We start from the raw sequence: 21086 nt of genomic DNA, 5'->3' as shown, positions 1-21086 counted from the left end.
AAAAAGCGATCGCCCAAAACAAAAAGCATCTCAAAGACAATTGGCCATGGGTCTATATGACGTGCGGAAATTGTCGCAGACTGTCGATTGAATTTACTTTTCCCAGAAATAAAAAAAGGGGAAGAAAATGCTTTATTAAATATGTCGATATCGAATCTCTCCTTCACTCACACACACACACACACACACACACCCCTTTCAATCAACCCCTATCTGAAACTAACACTAGTGTGAAGAACCTGCGAGGCTCCACCCAAAGCATACTACTTCTAATACTTACTAGGAATTGGTACAGTATATGTCGCCATTTCGGAAAGTCCCAATATGCACTCATGAAGCTAAACTTTGTTCAGACGAGATATTTTAGGAAAGGGCCTAAACTGTCTGCATGGAGTTCCCCTACACTGCACGTGTGAGATAAGCAAGCAAGCAGCACAAACTACATGCACATATGTAGAGGGATTTCTAGAGGACGGTAGGAGAAAGAACCCCCAAAACATACAGAGAATTCAAGTAATTTAAAACCTTTATTTACAAGGATAAAATCCATAAAATTCCACAGACATGCAACAGTCTGGAGAACTGCACATTATGGTTAAAAACAATCAAAGCACTCCCAGACCAGGTATGCTCAATAAACGAGTTCAATGTCCCAGGCCTCCAAAGCTCATGGATCGAGCTGCATTTCGCCCCACCAGTCTCCGTCCTGGTCTAGGAAGTGAGCCAGTCTGTGAGGTTGGGCAGCCTATGGTCAAAGCAGGGTGCTGAGGTGAAACAGCAGCCAAGCGAGCCTCCTGGAGTTCCCTATATAAAGGATAAGTTCGTTCAAGTCTGAACCCAGTTAAAGCAATAATAAATCACTATAGATCAGGGGTCTCAAACTCAATTGCACAGGGGGCCAAAACTTAAAGCACACTTTAGGTCACAGATAAACATTTATTGAACACACTTAATGTTTTTTTTTCCAACATAAATATGAATAAAAACAGACAGGGATGTTATTCCAGAATAAATTCAACTTAAACTTTAAATAACTTAATATCTTACTCTCCATAAAAATATCCTGTCAATGATTAAAAAAAAAAAAGAAATATGAACATGCTGCAAAAAACCCTGAACAAATCAATATAAATTGTGCTTTTAAGTTAATGTTAAAATAACAACAAATCAAAACATTTTTGCTCTTATGCCATTAAAAAAAATCTTAAACTTCAAATAACTTAAATTTTGTTGTTCATAAAAATCTCGTCAAACACCAGACGTCTCACACCTTCATCATGCAGCTCTTCAGAAATTTAGTCATTTCAGTAAATAACCTGCTGATGTGACTGATTTCGCCTCTGTTTTCACACCAGCTTCACTTTGTGATTTTCACCAGAGAACAAACATCTGAAATGTCAGATTCTTCTTTAACTCTTATACTTTCTGCATCTTCTGCTCTGCATTCAGGTTTTTCAGCTTCTTCTGTCGTTTTGTCTCGTAGTTCCGTCTTAGATTTAATTCCTTAATTACAGCCACATTCGCGCCACTAACAAGACACACTTGTTTACCGCCAGTGTCAGTAAACATACACTCAGAATCCCATCAGTTTTGAAAGGCTCGGTTTTCAGAATCAACTTCTCTTCGCCACTGTGAGGCGCTGTTTCACAATAACTGTACAATAGGGTTAAATACATCAACAGAAGCTCGACTTGATTGACGCTGGAATGTTCCCAGGTAGTCTAGTGTTCGGCAAGTCAGCTGAAGCACTGCATTATGGGATCTGTAGTTCCCATAATGCAGCGCCGGGCCATTTATAACAATAATAAATAGATTTTATAAAATTATCTCGCAGGCCTGATACAATTATACGGCGGGCCAGATGTGGCCCACGGGCCTTCAGTTTGCTATAGAGCATAGCAAGGATATACAGCACAATCTTAACAGTGCCCCCTAATGGGAATCTGACTGAACTTTTTTTTAATTTTTCCTAAGAATGATTAGTGTTAATCCTCACTTTTCCAGCATGGCTGTCCTGAACTTCTCTACGTTGAGCTCTCTGCGTAGCTGTGCTGCCAGTTTTCCAGCTCTTTCTCTGCGCAGCACCGGGTGCTTGCACAATGCAGACGCAGATGGCCTCGCAACAGGATCAGGGTCCAGCATCATCTATCAAATACACACACACACACAATATATATTAAAAACAACTTCGTGCCACTCCCAGATAAATGGGGAGGGTTGTGTTAGGAAGGGCATCCAGCATAAAACGTGCCAAATGAAATTCAAGGATCACAAACCTGAATTTCATATCGAATCGGTCAAGGCCCAGACTGTTGGCCAAAGGAGGAGAAGGAAGATTTCTACAGAGACAGCAGGGAAAGTAGAAGTGGAGGAGAGTGGAGGTTTGGGTGGTGTTGAGGAGGTGCTGGATGATTGGGCAACTACTGCAGAAGTAATAAGGGAGACAGCTAGGAAGGTACTTGGAACATCTGGAAAGAGAAAGGAAGACAAAGAGATGTGGTGGTGGAATGAGCAAGTGCAGGAAAGCATAAAAAGAAACAGAATTGGGATCGGCAGAGTGGTGAGAAAAGTAGGCAGGAATACAAGGAGATGCGGCGGCAAAAGCCAAGGAAAATATGAGGAGCTGTACGAGAGGTTGGACACTAAGGAAATAGAAAAGGGTTTGTAGCGATTGGCCAGGCAGAGCGACCGAGCTGGGAAGGATGTGCTGCAAGTTAGAGCAATAAAGGACGGAGATGGAAATGTGTTGAGAAGATGATTATTGAGGAAAATATATGTGAGAGAGAGAGAGAGAGAGAGACACAAGGGTGGATGATATTGGGATGGTGAAGCAGGAAGTGGATAGGATTATTAAGGAGGAAGTGAGAGCAGCGATTAAGAGGATGAAGAGTGGAAAGTCGGTTGGACCAGATGACATACCGGTAGAAGCATAGAGATGTTTAGGAGAGATGGCAGTGGAGTTTTTAACAAGATTGTTTAACAAGATTTTGGAAGGTGAGAAGGTGCCTGAGGAATGGAGAAGGAGTGTGCTGGTACTGATCTTTAAGAATAAGGGAGATGTGCAGACCTGCAGTAACTACAGGGAAATAAAGTTTAACAGTCACAGCATTAAGTTATGGGAAAGAGTAGTGAAAGCCAGGCTGAGAGAAGAGGTGACCATCTGTGGTTTCATGCAGAGGAAGAGCACCACAGACGCATTATTTTCTTTGAGAGTGTTGATGGAAAAAAGGGTCTGAAGAAGTTGCTTTGTGTGTTTGTGGATCAAGAGAAAGCACATGACAGAAGTTGTGCTATTGTATGAGGAAGCAATATTTTTTTGCGCAATGGGGGGTCGTTTTGCAATTTTTGGTGTTTATTTCCAAACAGAGAACTAAGGCCTTTTTTAGTCCTTTTCCAGAAAGTGAGCAAATATATACCTAGCAGTGGAGACAGCAAACATTACAGCGGTGATGCCTTGCTTCTCTTAGTTAGTATTCTGAGACAACATACAGTGACGTCTATTTAGATTGCGAGAATAAAGCAGAAGTCAGTTCCCACCAGTATCCCACTTAGCAGGTGCTACCACCACTATTGTGGCCAATGTAGGAAGAAAAGTGAAAACAGACATTGTTCAACTCCCTGAAAGTCAATCTGTGCAAATTTCTCTTTTAAAAATGTGAATTATAACTTTTTATCAAGAAAGTTGACAGTCACAAACTCCTTTATATTCTATTTTACCTGTAGAAGATTTCCTAAGGCTGGTGTTAATTCATGGGGCAGGCTGGGCAAGTGAGCCTGCCTGAGGTGGTGCCACTCCTCTCCATTCTGTGGCAGAGGTGGCGCTCCAGCTGCCAACAGCACAGTCAAGCTCAGTGCAAAGATATCTGCCTTGGGTAGGTGTGTGTAGTCCTGTAAGCAAGCCAAGACAAAAACAAAAAACAAGGCATAAACATCACAATTAGAACATTGTACATTTAAAAACAAATAACAATTTTCCATTACTATCTAATAAGAAGAGAGTAAAGCCTTGCAAACAATTTTACTGAACAGTAGTGCATGCCTGTCTGCAACTAGCAGCAACAGCACTACAGATAACAGCTAAGTAGAGTCTAATGAGTGAGGAATTAAAAATAAAAAAATAAATTATATAAGGAAATTAAGAAATAATAAAAATATATAAATAATTTTAAAAAATGGGTCTTGACAAACCTGTCCAACTAACATTTCCTTCATACATCCCCCCCAATCTATATCTATCTAGTCTCTATAGATGTACCTAATAAGTAATAATATTTAAAATAATAAAAAAAAAAAAAAAAAAAAAAAATGGTTTGCCCCAGGGTACCTCTCGCAAAACTTCACATGCTAGGAATCGGCTGTCCCCCTCCTCCACCTGTGGACTTGTAATGGAAGTCACGTGACCAAGATCCCCTACAATGAAACAAGGCCACATACTGAAACCTGGAAAATACATAACAACATTGTATTTATAAGTCCTCCTGAGCAGTTATGATAGAAATGGCCTACCAATTTTATAAACCACCCCTGATGGGATGTGCCCATCATCTTCCTCTTCACTGTCAGCTGCACCGCCAGCACTGGAGCAAGGCTGATGGCTGATGAAAATGTTACCTAAATAGCAAAGATTTACTTTAGCTGATCGCTATAAAAAAAAAATTAAAAGGACAATATGGGAAGAAATACAATAAAGAAGAAAAAAAAAAAAAAAAAAAAAGCCTCACTGGGTTTGACATCAAGATGCACCAGGCCTGAAGCATGGATGTATTTGAGTCCCATGGAGACCTGAAGTAGCAGATCCCTTAGTGCTGGCTCTTGAAAGAACTCACCCTGTTCTTCCTTCTCAGTTAGAACATCATGGAGACTCCCACCTGCAAAATGAACATTTTATGCTACTATATAGGCATGTTATAACCTTATGCTCTGTTGTATTGCAAGTCCCTTGGCTCAAACCATTGCAAATATCAGCACAGTACCATCACAGTACTCATTTTGAATAATCATATGGTCATCTTCTGCCCAGGCCGAGTAGTAGCGTACAACATGTGGGTGATGTCCCAGCACAGCATGAGCGTAAACCTCTTTTAAGGCCAGCTGTCTGCAGACAGATCAATTCATGCAGGTCATATGCGAAAGTAAATTGGATCCTGAGATTTTTAACCTTGTTACATTTTCTTCCAACCATTATTTATTCATTTATATACAAGAATATCATTTATAAAACAATTTAAGTCAGGCCAGAAGTAAAAGTATCTGCCCAGTCTGTTCTAGTGCACACTTACTCATTGGCAGAACCTGCAAGCGGCCTGCGCAAACGCTTGATGGCGTACATGCAGCCGTCCAGTCTCTTTACACAACGATTCACAGCCCCAAATTCGCCCACGCCAATCCGGCCCAGTTCCAGGAACTCGCTCTCATAACGTGACAGCATGAGAGCTGGGACTGCCGGTCTCTGAGTCCCAACAGATGGAAAGAAAGAACACAGAGCCTGGATGATGAATTTTATCTACAGATGGTTGGGTTTTTTTTGTAGCTTCATATACAAGTAGGCCATGACTTGGCTGAAATTATTCACCAAACACAGATTACATTCATACAGTAACTTTGTCCTGTTGGTATGTCCAAAAAATAAATAAATAAATAAATAAAAAAAAGTCACCCACAGTTTATTTGCACAAATGTCAAAATGGTCAACCTAGATTTTGGAACATGTAACTGTTCTTCCTAAGATATGAGGCCATTAACTAAACCAATTTGTTTACTAGCAAATAAAAAAAAACTTTTAGTACACCATGACCCTGACATTCCTAGCCACAGACTAAAAGATTCAAAGCCCAGCTAATAAAATCTACATTTACATGATTTTGTAGTATATTTAATGCAATCATGTGAAATAGTTGTGGTTCTAGAGTAAACCTTTGAGTAGGTACTGTCTAGTACTACTACTGCTGTAGAGTGAATATGCCTAACACGCATGTATCTATAAATCTGACAAGAGCACAACTATTGTTTATTTTAAATTTAGCATTAACCTCAGCTTAAAAGAAACCCTATTTTGCATCACAACTTTCTTTCTGTCATGTAAAGGGTCAATCACTGACTTGCAATCACTTATTTTAAAAGCTTTTGAGTGGCAAAGATGGGGATGCAGCAAAAGCTATATAAATGTTTTCCCTATAGCAAAAAAAAAATACTCTGCTTTGACAATCTAAAAGGGACTTAATACTGGCCAGTATTAACTAAAATCATACACCAGTTAAACCCCAAACGCACAGTTTGTGCAAGATGAGCAAGGAAACAGATGTGGTTGCATTGTGTTTCCAGAAACATTTAGTGCCATACCTTTGATGGAAGAAAATAGCTTTCATCTTCAGATGAAGTTTGAGTTTCCTTTGACCTGCAAGGAGTGAAATGTAGTGTTTTAGTTCAAGGCTTACAACTAGAAAACATCTGATAAGGAACTCCATGTTTTTGCTTATAGAACCTTGTTACCTGTGCCCATCATCATCATCATCATCACCGTCACTTCTACAGTTTTTCCTCTTGTAGTGCTCGCTGTTCCGGCGCACTGTATCTGGTGTGAAAGGATTAACATTGACTGAGGGTGCTTGGGCAGACAGAGCAGGCCTGCACAGGACTCTCTGGCTGCGACATGGCTTGCTGCTCGAGTAAAGCAGAGCTGACTTGGACAGCAGGCTCTGGAAACCAAAAATTTGGTTCTTTAACTTAAACCTCTCCTTATCATCCAAACCATTTTTCTAAACTAATGTAGCAAAGGCTGCAATGTTACCTTGGGTGTACTGGGGGAATCACAGAGCCTCAGCTTCCTCCAGGCAGCATAAGGTATTGGTGAGGAGGGAGCAGCTGGTGAGACTGCATTACTCCTACTGCGCTGGCGCTGCACTCTTGGGGTTCGGCAGGCAGACGACTGACTTCTCAGCAACACACTCCTGGGTGCCCAGTCATCCACACTACTGTCGCTGCTGTCCTCCTCACCACAGCTCGAGAAATACATATGTTGCACCAATTTCTCATTTGCTGCTGCTGCCGCCGCCATCCCTAGCAGCCTTTATAGTTTATTAGACCCAAGACACTTGCACAGCCTGCTTTCATACCTAAATGAGTGAGGTTAAGAATATGAAGCAGAATCAAATGCTGAAAAAATTAACATTTGTAAAAAATCTATTTAAAAAAAATTGTTGTAAACAAGAAATCTGAAGTTTACCATCTAAAAGCCTAACCTAACTAAGCCTAGACTGGTTTTTTTACCGTGCACTAAAATATACACAAAAATATATATTTTTAAGCCAACATTGCCTTGTATTTTGTGCAAGCAGTATTAGTTTATAAAAAATTATTATAGAGCCTTAGATTATATTGTGCATCAGATGTGTCCTAGAACACATTTATTTGCCACCAGTTTAAACCAGTTGCCATAAAAGACTTAACTTATCCTAATGGGTCAAATAGACGGTGAGGGAAACAAGGTCACGTGACAAGATTAAGGCCTATTTTAAAAATACACAAACAGTTGCATGTAAATGCAAATAAATGCTTCCGCTGCTAATATAGCTTCAGGCTGTATTAGTGATTTATTAAAAAATAAAAGTGACAAGGACTAACAGACTCAATGCATTTCTGAAATCACTTGTACAGAACTCTTACCGTAGCGCTCCTAACGAGGTTCCAGACCTGCTCTAGTCCACTCAGTCCGTCTGCGCGCGCGGCTTTTTCACTGATTAATGGGCGGGTGCTTCTTGCTGTCAGTCAACCATTTAAGCCAATAGCTTTTTGTTTAAATCACTACAGGTCGAAACGCCAATTTCATCACGTCATTCTTTTTTTATTATTTACTTTTCTTATTTTGTTTACTTCTTTGTCAATACAGTTCATTTTATACTGTAGAACAAAAAAATGTTTAATTACTAAATATTAATTAACCACAATTTTCTATTATTTTTACTATTGTCCAACTTGGCACCTGAACCATGCCATGACCCAACCAAGTGCATCTTATCTCATGCAAGAAAACGTTCAGGGTATTTTAAAAACTTTTATTAGGCCACATCCTTTAGTGGTGAAATCTATTATTAGATGTGCTAACGGTGCATCAGAGGTGGAGTGTGCAGAATAGAGTTAACCAAAACTCCCAAAACATGTTCTGTCCTGATCACCCAGCCATGCGTTTGTTTTTGGGGGCCTTCTGCAGTGTATTTTCCCCACTTTCAGTTCCTGTATCAGAGCAGCTGGCTATAAAAAAAATAAGTGGCTACACAAAATGTGCATAGTGTCAGGATGTACTTTTACCATCTCCAGTTCTCAAGTTTAGGAATTAGATAAAAGGCACTGGTTTTCATTTAATTTAATTTTTCCTGGCTGTCATTCTCAGGTCTCAGAAGTCAAGTGCAACAACCGGCACCGATAAGACTTTTTATCTCAAAGATGTTATTCTTTCATGCCTTTTCTGTTTTCCAGAATTCCAATATTTTCCTACGTTTCTCTAGTCTAGTCATGCTTGTCTCTGTCAAGTCCTTATTAAAAGATAAAAAGATAAAACCGAATCAGATTTCAGAAAGAGCTGAAATATGAATTCAATTCAATTCATTTTTATTTGTATAGTGCTTTAAACAATGAACACTGTCTCAAAGCAGCTTTACACAGATAATGTGGTGATAAAGAATGAATAAGATGTTCTTTATGTGCCAGTTTGTCCCTGATGAGCAATGTGGCAACTGCGGCAACTCCCCGAGATGGCATAAGGTAGAAACCTTAAAAGGAACCAGACTCAAGTTGGAACCCATCCTCATCTGGGTGGCATTGAATGTACATTTATTACAGATAAATGATGTTGAGGTGTGCAGTGATGGTGATCAGATGCAAACTGTAGTCCTGAGTCAGTGTAGCAGACTGTTGACATTAACTACAGTCCAAATCCAAATCCTCAGAGTTCCTGTTCATACTCTGTAATTTCATGGATCCCCAGGGTGTTGATATGAAACCGTCTCATGCTGCACAGAGTGGCCTCCATTTGTAGAGAACACCATCCAGAGGCAGGCCAGTACAAAGTGGGCAGATCCAATGAGAGGAGAGGAGTAGAAACAGTGGTCACTGGATATGGATTATTAAGTATCCTTATTGTTGAAAAAAGTTAAGGACATTGAGAATTTGGGGACTCCAGCAAGACTTGCTGTGGCAGCATAACTAAAAGGGAGAGCCAAAAGGTAACACAGACATGAAGGATCTCTGTGATAAAAGACGACCCACCACATCACTGTCAACAAACCTGAGTGAACGTGTGAGAGTGAGGGGATGACAGCATACAAATATTCCAGTTCACCAAACACTTTATATCCATGAGCCCTCCAGATCTGCTCCTTTACCTAAGAAAAAATTACAGATAAAAAGCTTGACTTGAACACTAAGACTATGTCTGAGTCCCGAACACTAATTGGAAGGCTGTTCTATAACTGTGGGGCTTTATAAGAGAAAGATCTGCCCCCTGCTGTAGTCTGTATTATTTGAGGTACCAACAAATAGCCTGAACCTTTTGATCTAAGTAGGCGTGGGGGATCATATTGGTACAGAAGTTTACTCAGATACTGCAGCTGTAAAGTGCTTTATACATCAGTAGTATACATCAGCGAGATTCTATTGGGAGCCACTGTAGACAGGGGTGATGTGGTCATATTTTCTAGATCTAGTAAGGACTCTTGCTGCTGCATTCTGAACTAACTGAAGTTTATTTATGCACTTACTCAAACACCCAGACAGTAAAGCATTACAGTAGTCTAATCTAGATGTAACAAAAGCATGAACCAGTTTTTCTGCACCCTGTAACGACATCATATTTCTAATTTTGGCAATATTTTTAAGGTGAAAGAAGGCGATCCTGGTAATATTATTTACATGAGCCTCAAAGAAAGACTATGGTCAATAATCACACCAAGGTCTTTGACTGCTGTACACACGAAGACAGAAACACCATCCAGAGATGCAACGTAAAAACCCCAGAAAGTTTACTTCTAGCTGCATGTGGTCCTAGTAAAAGCACTTTCGTCTTATACGAGTTGAGCGGTAGGAAGTTATCAAGCATCCACTGTCTCATGTCCTTTACACACTCCTCAACATTGTTAAGATGATTTCTCTCATCTGGCTTATAAATGCCTTAATCCAATATGTGTCAAACATCCATATTTCTTTTTAATGTTCATTTGTTCTAAATTTCCTGAGCATCAACACAATAAAATGTTCATACACGTTTACACCTTCGAGTTCTGCTTTATTTTGGAGCTTGTTATATGAGCTATTAAGCACCTGAACCATGAGCTTGCTATTTATTACAGGTTTTGTAAATGCACAGTGACATTTCAAGGTTTGAAATGGACGGGTTTTTCTCCCATATCAGGCTAATATAACAGCCATAGGTGCTGGCAATCGAGTGATAATCGTGTGATAATCAAGGTACGGCCTCTGTGTTGTGTTTATATCCGTTTGAGAGCCGTTTGGTTCACAACCTCATAGAGACGCGGATATGTCACGTGAGCGGAAGCCTGTGACATCATCAAAACAGTATCGTCTCCCGGTCGTGTCCGGTTTCTTCGGCATACTCGGTCTGTTTTCTAGGATCTGTCAAGCTGCAGACATGTTTTTATTTCCGAAAAGGGCTGTTTTGCATTAAGTGAACCAATTAATATCGCCGGCACTGTCAAGACGACGTGTACTCTCGGCTCTCGCACGTCGGCAGCGAAGGCGCGATGATGGTGGAGCAGTCAGACCGAGCTCCGCTGCTCGACTGGGAAGAGGAGGTCGGACGGGCCGAACAGAACACCGCCATTCCCGCTCCTCATAGCGGCGGATTCCTGTCCACGGAGCAGTCTGACCGCTGTCCTAAAGACAAAAACGACGCGAATAACGGCTGGAGTTCCAGCCCCGGAGGTGTAGGTAGTGTAACAGCTGTTAAAGGCAGGGGCAGAAGCACGTGCCCTGGGCCAGACGGGGATGCTTATGCTTCGGGCACGGATGAGGAAGGAGACTGCGCCTTCCCTGGACTTTCCATCCGAACCCGCGCGCTCCCAGGGTGGGAAGAAAAAGATCAAATTGTTTCCGTGTTTGTGGTGACCTTTGACACGAGATCAGGTGAGCACGAACCCAGTAGCGCTGTTTGGCTTCATGACTTTATTCTCATTTATTGCATTTACTACTGAAGATTTTGACAGACGCCCTTCTCCAGAACCACTTGTATTGATCTGATGTTGAGGAATACGGGCCTTGCTCAAGGACCCAGTAGTGGAAAGTCCAATGCAGGGAATTAAACTCGACCTCCTCACTCGGTTGGTCCTACCCAGATCTAATATTTATATATATATATATATATATATATATATATATATATATATATATATATATATATATAATGATAAAAATAAAATCATAATTTAACGACTACATTTTATATTTACTTGGGTTGTTAATATTAAAATTAACCTGATGATCTGAATCATTTTAGTTTGACTAATATCTCCACAAAGATCAGGAAGGGTAAATAGTTTCTCTTTTAAAAATTCTTTTTAGAGTTACTTTTTATCTTACTGAAAACATTATCATGCCTGGATCATGGCTGTCACGAGGTTCTGATTGACTTAAACAGGAAACATGCTAAGCATATCACACAACAGCCGAGTAGTGGATGCCAACAAACATTCATTGCCTAATGCACAACGTGGTGCTGGCATACAGCCTTTTATGTAAGGAGACTTTTGGGACACCCTTTATGCACACGCGCGCACACACGCACACGCACGCACACGCACGCACACACACATTTTATATATATATACATTACATTACAAGTCATATCGCAAGAAAAGTGAAAATGGCTTGTCATCCAGCTGACTAATACACACTGCCTGACTTCTGCTTTCTTTACAGTACAGTAGGACTGCGCAACACTTTGTATGGGAACGGTTATCGCTGTACTCCTTTTCATTCATTTTTAGTAACCACTTTTGTAACTGGGAGCACTGGGCACAAAGCAGAGACACACCCTATATTTGACTGCTGCGCATCATGCAGACATGCATTAACACACTCATTCACATTGTCCTAGGGACAAACACAGCAGGCAGATTTAACTGTCCGCATGTTTTTGGGAAGTGGAAAAACCACAGATTAAAACCCACACAGACATGGGAGAGGGGGGAACATGCACAATTCCACATAAAATGTAACCTAAGTTCTGGATCAAAGTGGGGACCCTGTAGTCATGAGTCAGCAGTGCTACCTGCTGTGGCACTGTGCCGTTCACATGGCATTAACAAAATATAGAGTATATAGAGTCCTTTCACAAGTTAGTGAATTACGCTATGAACAGCATGACCCTGATGGTCATTGCATAATTAATCATTGCAATTTCTAACCAAAAACATCTGCCATGCTTTTCCCCCCAAACATGTCAAAGCATATTTAAATCTTCCATGACCCCAAGCCTGACCCACAGTAATGATTTGTTCATGATTGATAATATAGGACTAGGCTATACGTGCAACTTGCTTATGTAACTCATAAATGCATATTTAGGCTTTTCAGGATAACATTTTCCACTAAATTAGGGTCAGTGTTGTCAAGGAACTAGATGAGGCTGATGGACCGAATTTTTTTTCTGCTTATGTCCTATCACAATAAAGCATCAATAAAGCATTTATGGATAGTAAAAAAAACATTAAAATAGCATGCAAGGGCTTAATTTAAATGTACATTTAATAAATGTTTTAAAATCTGTCTCTCATGCTTATAACGCTTTTAATATCAGTTTGATAAATAAAAAATTAATAAATTGTAAGATCAGTTTCATCAAAAGAACAAAAGAGAAATTGCTATAGAGTGATTCCATCTTCTTCCTTTATGTAATTTGCAGTAAGTAATTATGGTTCTTACATTTGTGTCATGAACAGGAAACATTGTAGAATGGTGCTTACCTCAGGACATAAACCTGGAAGGTGTGGAGTTCAAGTCAATGGCCAGCGGCTCTCATCGAATTGCAAACGATTTCATGTAAGAATCAGATTTGGAGATGGAATAAAGTGATCATGTTTTTCTATCCAGAAACCATACATTTACAATAGAATACTTGTTTTGACTCTTTCCAGATACTTTCGCAAAGGCTCTTTCTTTGGGCTAGCATGCTTTGCCAATATGCCGGTAGAGAGTGAACTAGAGAGGGGGGCTCGAATGAAGTCTGTCGGGATCCTGTCACCGTCATACACTCTTCTCTACCGCTACATGCACTTTCTTGAGAACCAGGTCAAGTAAGTGATTTTGATTCACCTGTTTTCATGTAAAATTAGACATCAATGTATAGATTTGGTCTCTTGTGTTTCTGATTACTGCATTTAGCCACCATTCTGGGTGTCATCTCACTTATACCTTCTTACACATACAGTGCACCTCACTTTCTCTTTTCCTTCACCTGTTTTTATAGTGTGTTCTAATTTATTGTAAGTTGCAAGACATAGGTAGTCAAGATTTCTTTAGGGATTTCTAAGCTTTATCATTTGACAGAAGAATAAAAGGCTAGCTGTTAGGCGTCATAATGGAGAGTAAGTTTTAATCCTGATGTGGGTGGTAGTTGGAGAGGGGAAAGAATTGTTAGGAGGAATAGCATTCTTTTTTCTATACAATCTCTCTGATGCTATCTAGGATTGAGTGTCTGTATGCTTAAGTGTGCAGGAGAGGGTGAGTACTTGAAAGTATGCTGCACTGCTGTGTGATTCACCAGTTCAGAAGGATGTCTTTTGCTTTTTTTTTTGAGGAACTTAAACCTCAGAGATGGTCTTAAACCTCCCTGGTAGTTGTTGTATGAAATTTGTGATCTGACTTGGATTTGGGAAATGTTAAAAACATTGCAGAAAACTTTATATTTATTATTAAATGTACAAGGTATGTATTGGATAAGTGTCCAGCCTAAGAACACATGTGAAAGCCACTAAAAAGATCGGAATTTTGCATTAGCATAGCTCAGAGGAAATATGAAAAATGATATAATGTAAATAGAATGCAGCTTTATTTTATTTGCAGCAGCTTCTCTGGATTGAATCTATTTAATAACAATCAGGCAGTGTGCACTACTCTGCCTCGCTCTGTTGTTCCTGTAAATGTGTTCTCAGAAGCACCTGAATCTATACCCGGTTCTTATTCTCGAAATGTTTAGTTACGGTAATGCTGATTTAATGTAGAGGAAACTCTGTGAATAAAAATGCTGCCTGTATTTGACTACAGGCATCAATTGCAGTGTCCAGGCCAGTATTCACCACTGGAGGCATTTTATGAGGATAAGAAGGCCGTGCTTCCTTCGGGAGGGAACGGGATGGTCACAGTCTGCCCCACTAGCACCATGGTGAACCGCTGCATGCATCCCGAAATGAAGGTGAGAGCCTGTAAAATCCTCCACCGATAAAATATTACATCCTTCTCTTAATTGTTTTTATCTTAATGTATGTACTTTAAGTCTTTGTTTGTCGTGGATTGCTTTTGTAAATATAGCTCAGAGGTGCAATCATATTAAACCTTCATTGCCTTCTGCAAAAACAGGAAGTCGGCTTATTCTGGAAAAATCTGCAGACAGCATTCAAAGAACGCTTTGCGGATTTGCGTGTAGTTTTGCTGAAATACTGGAGCCCTCATATATCTTTCACTCTGCTAAACAAAAAGATGTGTTTTAATTTGGGCTGTCAAAATAAAAGCTAATGCGTTAACGCAAATTAAATTTTATGGCACTCGTTTTATTAACACGCGATTAATTTCTGTTTGGCAATTTTTAATACAAAATAAAAATAAAAGAGGCGAAATTAAAACCTCCAGCGCAACACATTTATTCAGAACGTCCTTTGTTTACCAAGTTATAAACAAATAAAACATTTTAATCACTAAACATTTGTTTCGCTGATGCGCCAAGTCTCAAATCAAGCACCAAAATTCGCCATGATGCACACATCCGGCAATTAAAACCGTCCGTGTGGAAACACAGCAAAAGTTCAGTTTAGTGTCCTGATGATTTACGTAATTTAAAACACTATAATTACTTTAAAGCTCATTTAGTAGAGTATTTTTATAAGCTGCCCTGTCATCTGAAAATGTCAACAGGCTTGTCTGTTTGAGCAACTGGCTCAGTGCAAATAAAGAGAAGTAATGGGAACCTTTGGTTTTTTCTATGTTCAATTTTCCATGTGGTTAATAGATGAACAAGTTCTTTGACAAAACATCAATGATCTTTGAAATATTTCTAGCCTTCATGCTCTATGTTGTGTATGGTTTTACTAATAATAAACAAACATTTGCATAAAGCATTCATATTTGTCCATGCCAGTGTTGACTAGAGTATTAAAAACTTGAAAAGTATAAATTGAAGGTACATTTAGAAAAGATAAAAATGTGCGATTAGGTTGCGATTAATCACGAGTCAACACATGACTATCATACGATTTAATCGAGATTAAATATTTTAATTGATTGACAGCCCTAGTTTTTATAGATCCATGCCTGCAGTTTCACATGGACACTCAGACTGTGTCTGTGACCACTATGTTATTCTCTTCAAGTCCTACTGAATGCCAATGTCCACCTCATCCATTGTCTTTTCAGTAAGTTTGAATGGCATTCTAAAGGTCAAATGACTCATGATTGTTGTTTACTTCCTGTCAGATTACACATCCTGCTGGCTGCATGTCGCAGTTCATTCGTTTCTTTGGAGAGCAGATCATGGTGTTGTGGAAGTTTGCCTTATTAAGGAAGCGCATTCTCATCTTTTCTCCTCCACCTGTTGGTGTGGTGTGTTACCGGGGTGAGACTTCTGCAGTGTTTAATATAAATGCGATATGTCTATATTCATAATCATGTGTGCATATGAACTACAGACTACAGAGCTTCAGTTATATAAAGTTGCCATTATTTAGTATAAGCTTTTGAAATATAATTCTAATGGCAGTCAAATTTGCACCTGCCAGCTTTTCAATGTGTTATAAATTGCGTTGGTTCTTCTCCTTCTTTCCTGGGGGGTTTCAGTATACTGCTGTTGCTGCCTTGCTAATGTGTCCATCCCCGGGATTGGCAGCTCTGTACAAGAATTCCGCCCCTTCTTCTATATCAACGTTGCTGACATCACAGCTCTGGAGACAGAATCGTCCTACGTGGCTTGTGAGTACTTCATTATAAATTGACGCCTGTGTTTCCATTTAAAGTAAATATGATGAAGTGCAGGTTGTTACACAACTGCTGCATGACTCAGCCATGAAAAAGCTTCAATTTCTTTCTTTCCTGGTAGCATTTTTCATATGTTGTCAGAATCAAATGATTGAAAAAGCACATTGCTTTCACTGCGAAGTTGTGGTGATTGACATACAAACTTTTCATGAAGGTTTTTGACTAGTGCTCTGCTCTGCTCTCTCTCTGTCTGTGTATGTGTGTAGGCACCACGGAGAAGATTTTTGAGGAAAAGAAGGATCTTTATGATGTCTACATTGACAACCAGAATGTGAAGACACACAGAGACAGCTTGCAGCCTCTGTTGCGAATTAACAATGCGGACAGGGAGAAATATCGCAAACTCAGTGAACAGAGGTACTAAGAGGAAGGCTGTTAAGCTTTCTGATCACTCTTGTATAAACACAGCCACTCTAGGCTAAAGAGTCCTATTAGCATAAATTCATATGCATCAAGTATTTACATATTCAATAGTATCACGGGAAGATTTGGAAAATAAATACCTTTATGTTTCTGCATTAATTAAGGAAAATGAAGCAGGCTTCTGTAGGCGAAATACAAAAACAAGTTTCCTCCTGATGTATAATGACACGCTTAATAATTTAAATGATTCAGCTTGTTGTTATGGTGATAATTTTTTGAAATGTCTCTCCAGGCAGTTGTTGCTGTATTCCCAGGAGGTTGATGGAGACTGCACTTCTAGTGAGGAAGACCTCTTTATTCTGTGAGTGGCAGATTTCTATTGCTTGCTATCATCTAAGCACATGTTTCCCAACTCACTTCTGGTGAGCTCCAGATAGTCCATGCTTTTGCTCACTCAGAGCTCCCCAAATACCTGTACTAAATACGTGCTGATTGAGAGTAGAAATACAGATTGCCTGGCGTTCCCAGGCAAAGAAAAATCCGCACTTGAAAGTCTGAAACTTTTCCCACTTCGATGTACTAAAAAAAAATATATTCTGTTGAAGGAGTGAGTAAATGGCATCTTAGATAAGTGAAACTATTTTCAAGAAAGTCACATTTGGATAGTATTAAATGATTTTCTGATTGCCATAACCCAAATTATCAAACCAGTGTCAATCCAAATGTACTATTAATTTAGGAATGTAATTTTACATCTTTCTGAAAAAAAATTAAATGCTAAAACTTAAGAAAATGATCTGCAAATAGAACGGGAGATTTTCAAGCTTAAAATGAACAAATTATAATGCAATGTAATTTATAAAAGAACCAATTTTAATGCAGTGTATATTAAAAAAATTTTTTATATAGTACTATATATTACTATAACCGTGTAAATATGAAATTGTGGCCAAATACTACTGTTTATTGTTTTTTTGGTATTAAAAAAGGCCAATTACCTCTTTTGATTAATAATTTTGCACTCTAAACCCTTCACTGCTCAGCCTTAGTGTTTACATGGTATACCGTAATTTCCGGACTATAAAGCGCACCCATATACCCACAAAATTTTACAAATATTTTTATTTTTAACATAAATAAGCCGCAAAAATGTTCAAGACGAGGATTATGTCCTTATTATTTTCTGATGCTCATTTCTAAGTTTCTTTGACTAACCCGTAACGCTGTTGCCAAGAAAAATAAAAAAGCACGAGTTTTGGAAACCTGTCTGTTCGTATATGATTTCTGTTGCAACTGGAGTTAGCGAGCTCTCCCATGACCCAGACTCAACACGCTACAACGGCTTGTATCTAAACAGTAGCCTACCAAGAAAGTCATTGTTCACCGTCTTCCTCCTTCCTTTCACAACTATTTCTCTCGGGAGTTTATCTTTTGGCATTGTCGTGCGTTTACAAAAAACGTTTTTTCTCCCGATGCCGTGCAGTTCAGAACACAGGTGAGGTGCGTTTTTTCGTTTCCGTTCAGAAATTTCATTGGTCTAATGTTATGTCGCTCAGTTTTTTGGCTTGCAGTTTGTGAAACCGGGAAAAACCCAGGAAAAATCCATAAATTAGCTGCTTCGTTGTTTAAGCCGCGGGGTTCAAAACGTAGGAAAAAAGTAGTGGCTTATATATATATATATATATATATATATATATATATATATATATATATATATATATATATATATATATATATAGTAATAAATAACTTATTGTATTTTTTCTGTTTCCTCATGCTAGGTTCTTTATGGAGCAGAACAATCGCATCTTTCAAACCCTGCTAGAGGTTGCTGCGAGCTCTGATCCCACCCTGACCCCTGAGCATGTGCGAGCTATGGGCTTGGACCCACAGGCCGACCGTGGCTTCTTAGTGGATCTGCTTGAGGTCTACGGCATCGATGTCATGCTGGTTATCGACAATCCATGCTGCCCGTAAGGCCAGAGAGGGTTTTTTCTCTCTCTCTCTTTTTCTTTCTTGATCTATGTTTCACTAATCACTAATGCTCTCTCTGGATCCGCTAGCCTTGCTAGGCTGGAACACACTGCCTGACTCCCACCTTTCCTCTCTTTGTCTTTCTCTTTTTCTTGACCACGGGTGTCTCAGGAGCCAGTACTGACCCCAGGCCTCACCGCTGGAGCAAAATGATACTGCCTCCCAGGCTTTGATACACTGCTGCCTTCACGCCCCTGACGTCTGTCTGCTTACGTATGTGTGTGTGGGTTTTTTGTTTTGTTTCGTTTTCTTCCCCTCAGTATCTTGACAGCTACCTGTGGGTTTCTTTCCAAACTGCGTCTACACTCTTGTCCTGAAAAGTGACAAAACTGATCTCTGTGCCTCTTTATTACTTGCTTGTTTTGTGAACCTCAATTGTGACTCTTTTCTTCTAGCAAGTGCTGTTATGGAGACCTGATGTAATGGCCCTGTCTGAGTCTCCAGTGTGCTTCATCTGAGCCCCACAGACATAAAGTAGTAAAGCAATGGAAACTTTTTCATCCTTGTGTCGAACTGCTTTTCTGTCTGATGATGGAAGGTACCCAAAAGCCAGTGACCCTCTACATTGCTATATAAATAGTTTTTTTGCAGATGAAAGACAAAATAAACCTGACTGGGCCAATTTTTTGGTTTTTATTATACGTAATAATTGCAATATTTATTTACTTAAAAATCATTTAAACATAAAGATATTTGACTATCTTGGTCCTTCTTAACCCCCCAATCAGTGGCCTTTTGCATTCACACAGTGTTGATGCCTGTACCTAATGACTGGATCAGTGTTGATGTTTAAAGGAACAATTAAGATATTTTGAAGAGTGCTAATAAATACTTCAAGAAATTTTAAGGTCTTCTGAATGATGGTGGTCTGGAAAGTGATTCATGATGAATAAGACAAGTTTCTCAACTGCTGTATGCACATCTCATGGACCAGATTGGATTTGCTGTTCATTCTGAATCACTGTATTTTCTAGAACAGGGCTGGGCAACCCAATGCTTGGTTTTATGTGCAAGATCAATACAGATTTGTGACATCAGATTTTTTTTTTTTCTGTCTGATATTTTGACACATCAGGTGTCCTTGCTGAAATAAAATACCGGTCACTTATTTGAACTGCTCTTAAGAAGCACATCGTTAGTGTAAATGCTAAGGACACAGGCATAGAAAGGGGTATGTATGTATTTGTTCTTAATTTAAAACATTCCTTACTCCTGGTATTTGATTGCAAGTTGTATATTTTTGCTGTACCATAAGAAGCACTGATGATATACACTGATGTTTAATCTGTTTATTGTGAAGCTTTTGAATGTCTCCCCACACACACACTGAAAAATATGAATGTGATTCTATCAGTGAATGGTGTAGTGTTCATCGACTTTTGTAGACTTTTGTTTTATGTGTAAGCTTGAACTTTAAATGTGTTTAAATGTATTTGTAGTGAGCAATGATTTGACTTTTACTTTTTAACAGAACTAGATCACATGACCATACAGGCAATGCCAGCTGCTGCTCTATAAATGACTTTATTCATGAAGCACTCGCTAATAGATTACATGTAGATTACACTACTTTAATTGTAATTCATTGTTCATAAATGTTGGCCCTTGAATATGACCATATATCGGGTATATCCGCAAGGATGAGAAGTCCTTAACTCGGCAAAAAGAAAAAAAAAAAACCCCTAATCTTACATCCAGAATTCCAGACTTATGTTCAATCAGCATACCAAACTCTTATTTGAAAGGTTTGACTGCAAATATAAATCATGTCTCCTTTCTGTAAATGAGTGCAGGCACTCGTTGATTGACTGGGATACAAATATGCTTTTACTATTACTGGCAGATTTTATGGAGTTTAAATTAACAATATAATGTTATACAAATGTCCATAGAAATTATATGGCAGAGTTGCCAATGTGAATTTTTTGATATCTCATGTACTACCTATTCTTTTCCTCTTTAAGATTTTATAAACCGCATTAACATGGCTATTTGTGTTCTTTGATCTTGATGAGAAAATGTACAGTACATTACATGAAAATCAACTGTATGAATGCTTAAAAAAAGTGTTGACTAAGCTTTAAAAGGTGATTAACACACACGGTGGAGAAATGTTCAGCCCACTTAGCTGATGTCTATTTCCATCATGCTACATACTGTAACGGCATGTGTTTCTTGGTTCAAAACCACTGGTTCTTTTTACTGCCATCTTGAAATAAACTCTCTTTACTGATTGTGATGGTTTATTATAGTTTTAGAAGCTACAAATAACAGCATGCCAATTTTATTTTTTTTAAGAAAAAGCAGGGAGTGCAATTTTGTTGTTTAAAATTACAAAAGATTGTACAGCTATCTAACCTGTGCATAAGCTGGAGTTTATAACAACTGTTGATTGTAATACACTGATAGGCTTCCAGTTAAATATGGGTAATACAGCC

The 21086-nt window shown here is 39.0% G+C and overlaps 2 protein-coding genes across 7 annotated transcripts; one reads left to right on the top strand and one right to left on the bottom strand.

The window, feature by feature from the left end:
• Positions 1–508: 508 nt before the first annotated feature.
• wee2 (WEE2 oocyte meiosis inhibiting kinase) lies at positions 509–7787 on the bottom strand. Its single transcript, XM_046865066.1, has 12 exons — positions 7663–7787; positions 6788–7112; positions 6490–6695; positions 6340–6394; positions 5280–5449; positions 4974–5095; positions 4722–4868; positions 4507–4611; positions 4325–4410; positions 3718–3888; positions 1997–2145; positions 509–804 (listed from the first exon to the last, which is right to left on the bottom strand). The coding sequence occupies exons 2-12, from the start codon at positions 7052–7054 to the stop codon at positions 645–647; spliced, it is 1638 nt and encodes a 545-aa protein (XP_046721022.1). The 5' UTR covers positions 7055–7112; positions 7663–7787; the 3' UTR covers positions 509–644.
• A 2499-nt stretch (positions 7788–10286) lies between these two features.
• dennd11 (DENN domain containing 11) lies at positions 10287–20882 on the top strand. Of its 6 annotated transcripts, none has more exons than XR_006927637.1 (11): positions 10288–11133; positions 12948–13047; positions 13143–13301; positions 14272–14419; positions 15694–15832; positions 16054–16185; positions 16458–16608; positions 16907–16975; positions 18396–18587; positions 18760–18861; positions 19048–20882. XR_006927637.1 is itself a non-coding variant. In XM_046864081.1 (10 exons), the coding sequence occupies exons 1-10, from the start codon at positions 10752–10754 to the stop codon at positions 19064–19066; spliced, it is 1491 nt and encodes a 496-aa protein (XP_046720037.1). In that variant the 5' UTR covers positions 10287–10751; the 3' UTR covers positions 19067–20882. The 6 variants fall into 6 exon arrangements, 4 of the variants coding, with proteins under 4 accessions (XP_046720037.1, XP_046720035.1, XP_046720038.1 ...); XR_006927636.1 differs by having other exon boundaries at positions 19044–20882; XM_046864081.1 differs by lacking the exon at positions 18760–18861 and having other exon boundaries at positions 10287–11133.
• Positions 20883–21086: the final 204 nt, after the last annotated feature.

The sequence above is a fragment of the Silurus meridionalis genome, chromosome 13 (assembly GCF_014805685.1).
Source record: "Silurus meridionalis isolate SWU-2019-XX chromosome 13, ASM1480568v1, whole genome shotgun sequence".
NCBI lineage: Eukaryota > Metazoa > Chordata > Actinopteri > Siluriformes > Siluridae > Silurus > Silurus meridionalis.
Note: the sequence above shows the minus strand (reverse complement) of the source record. Positions and strands in the feature narration are given on the sequence as shown.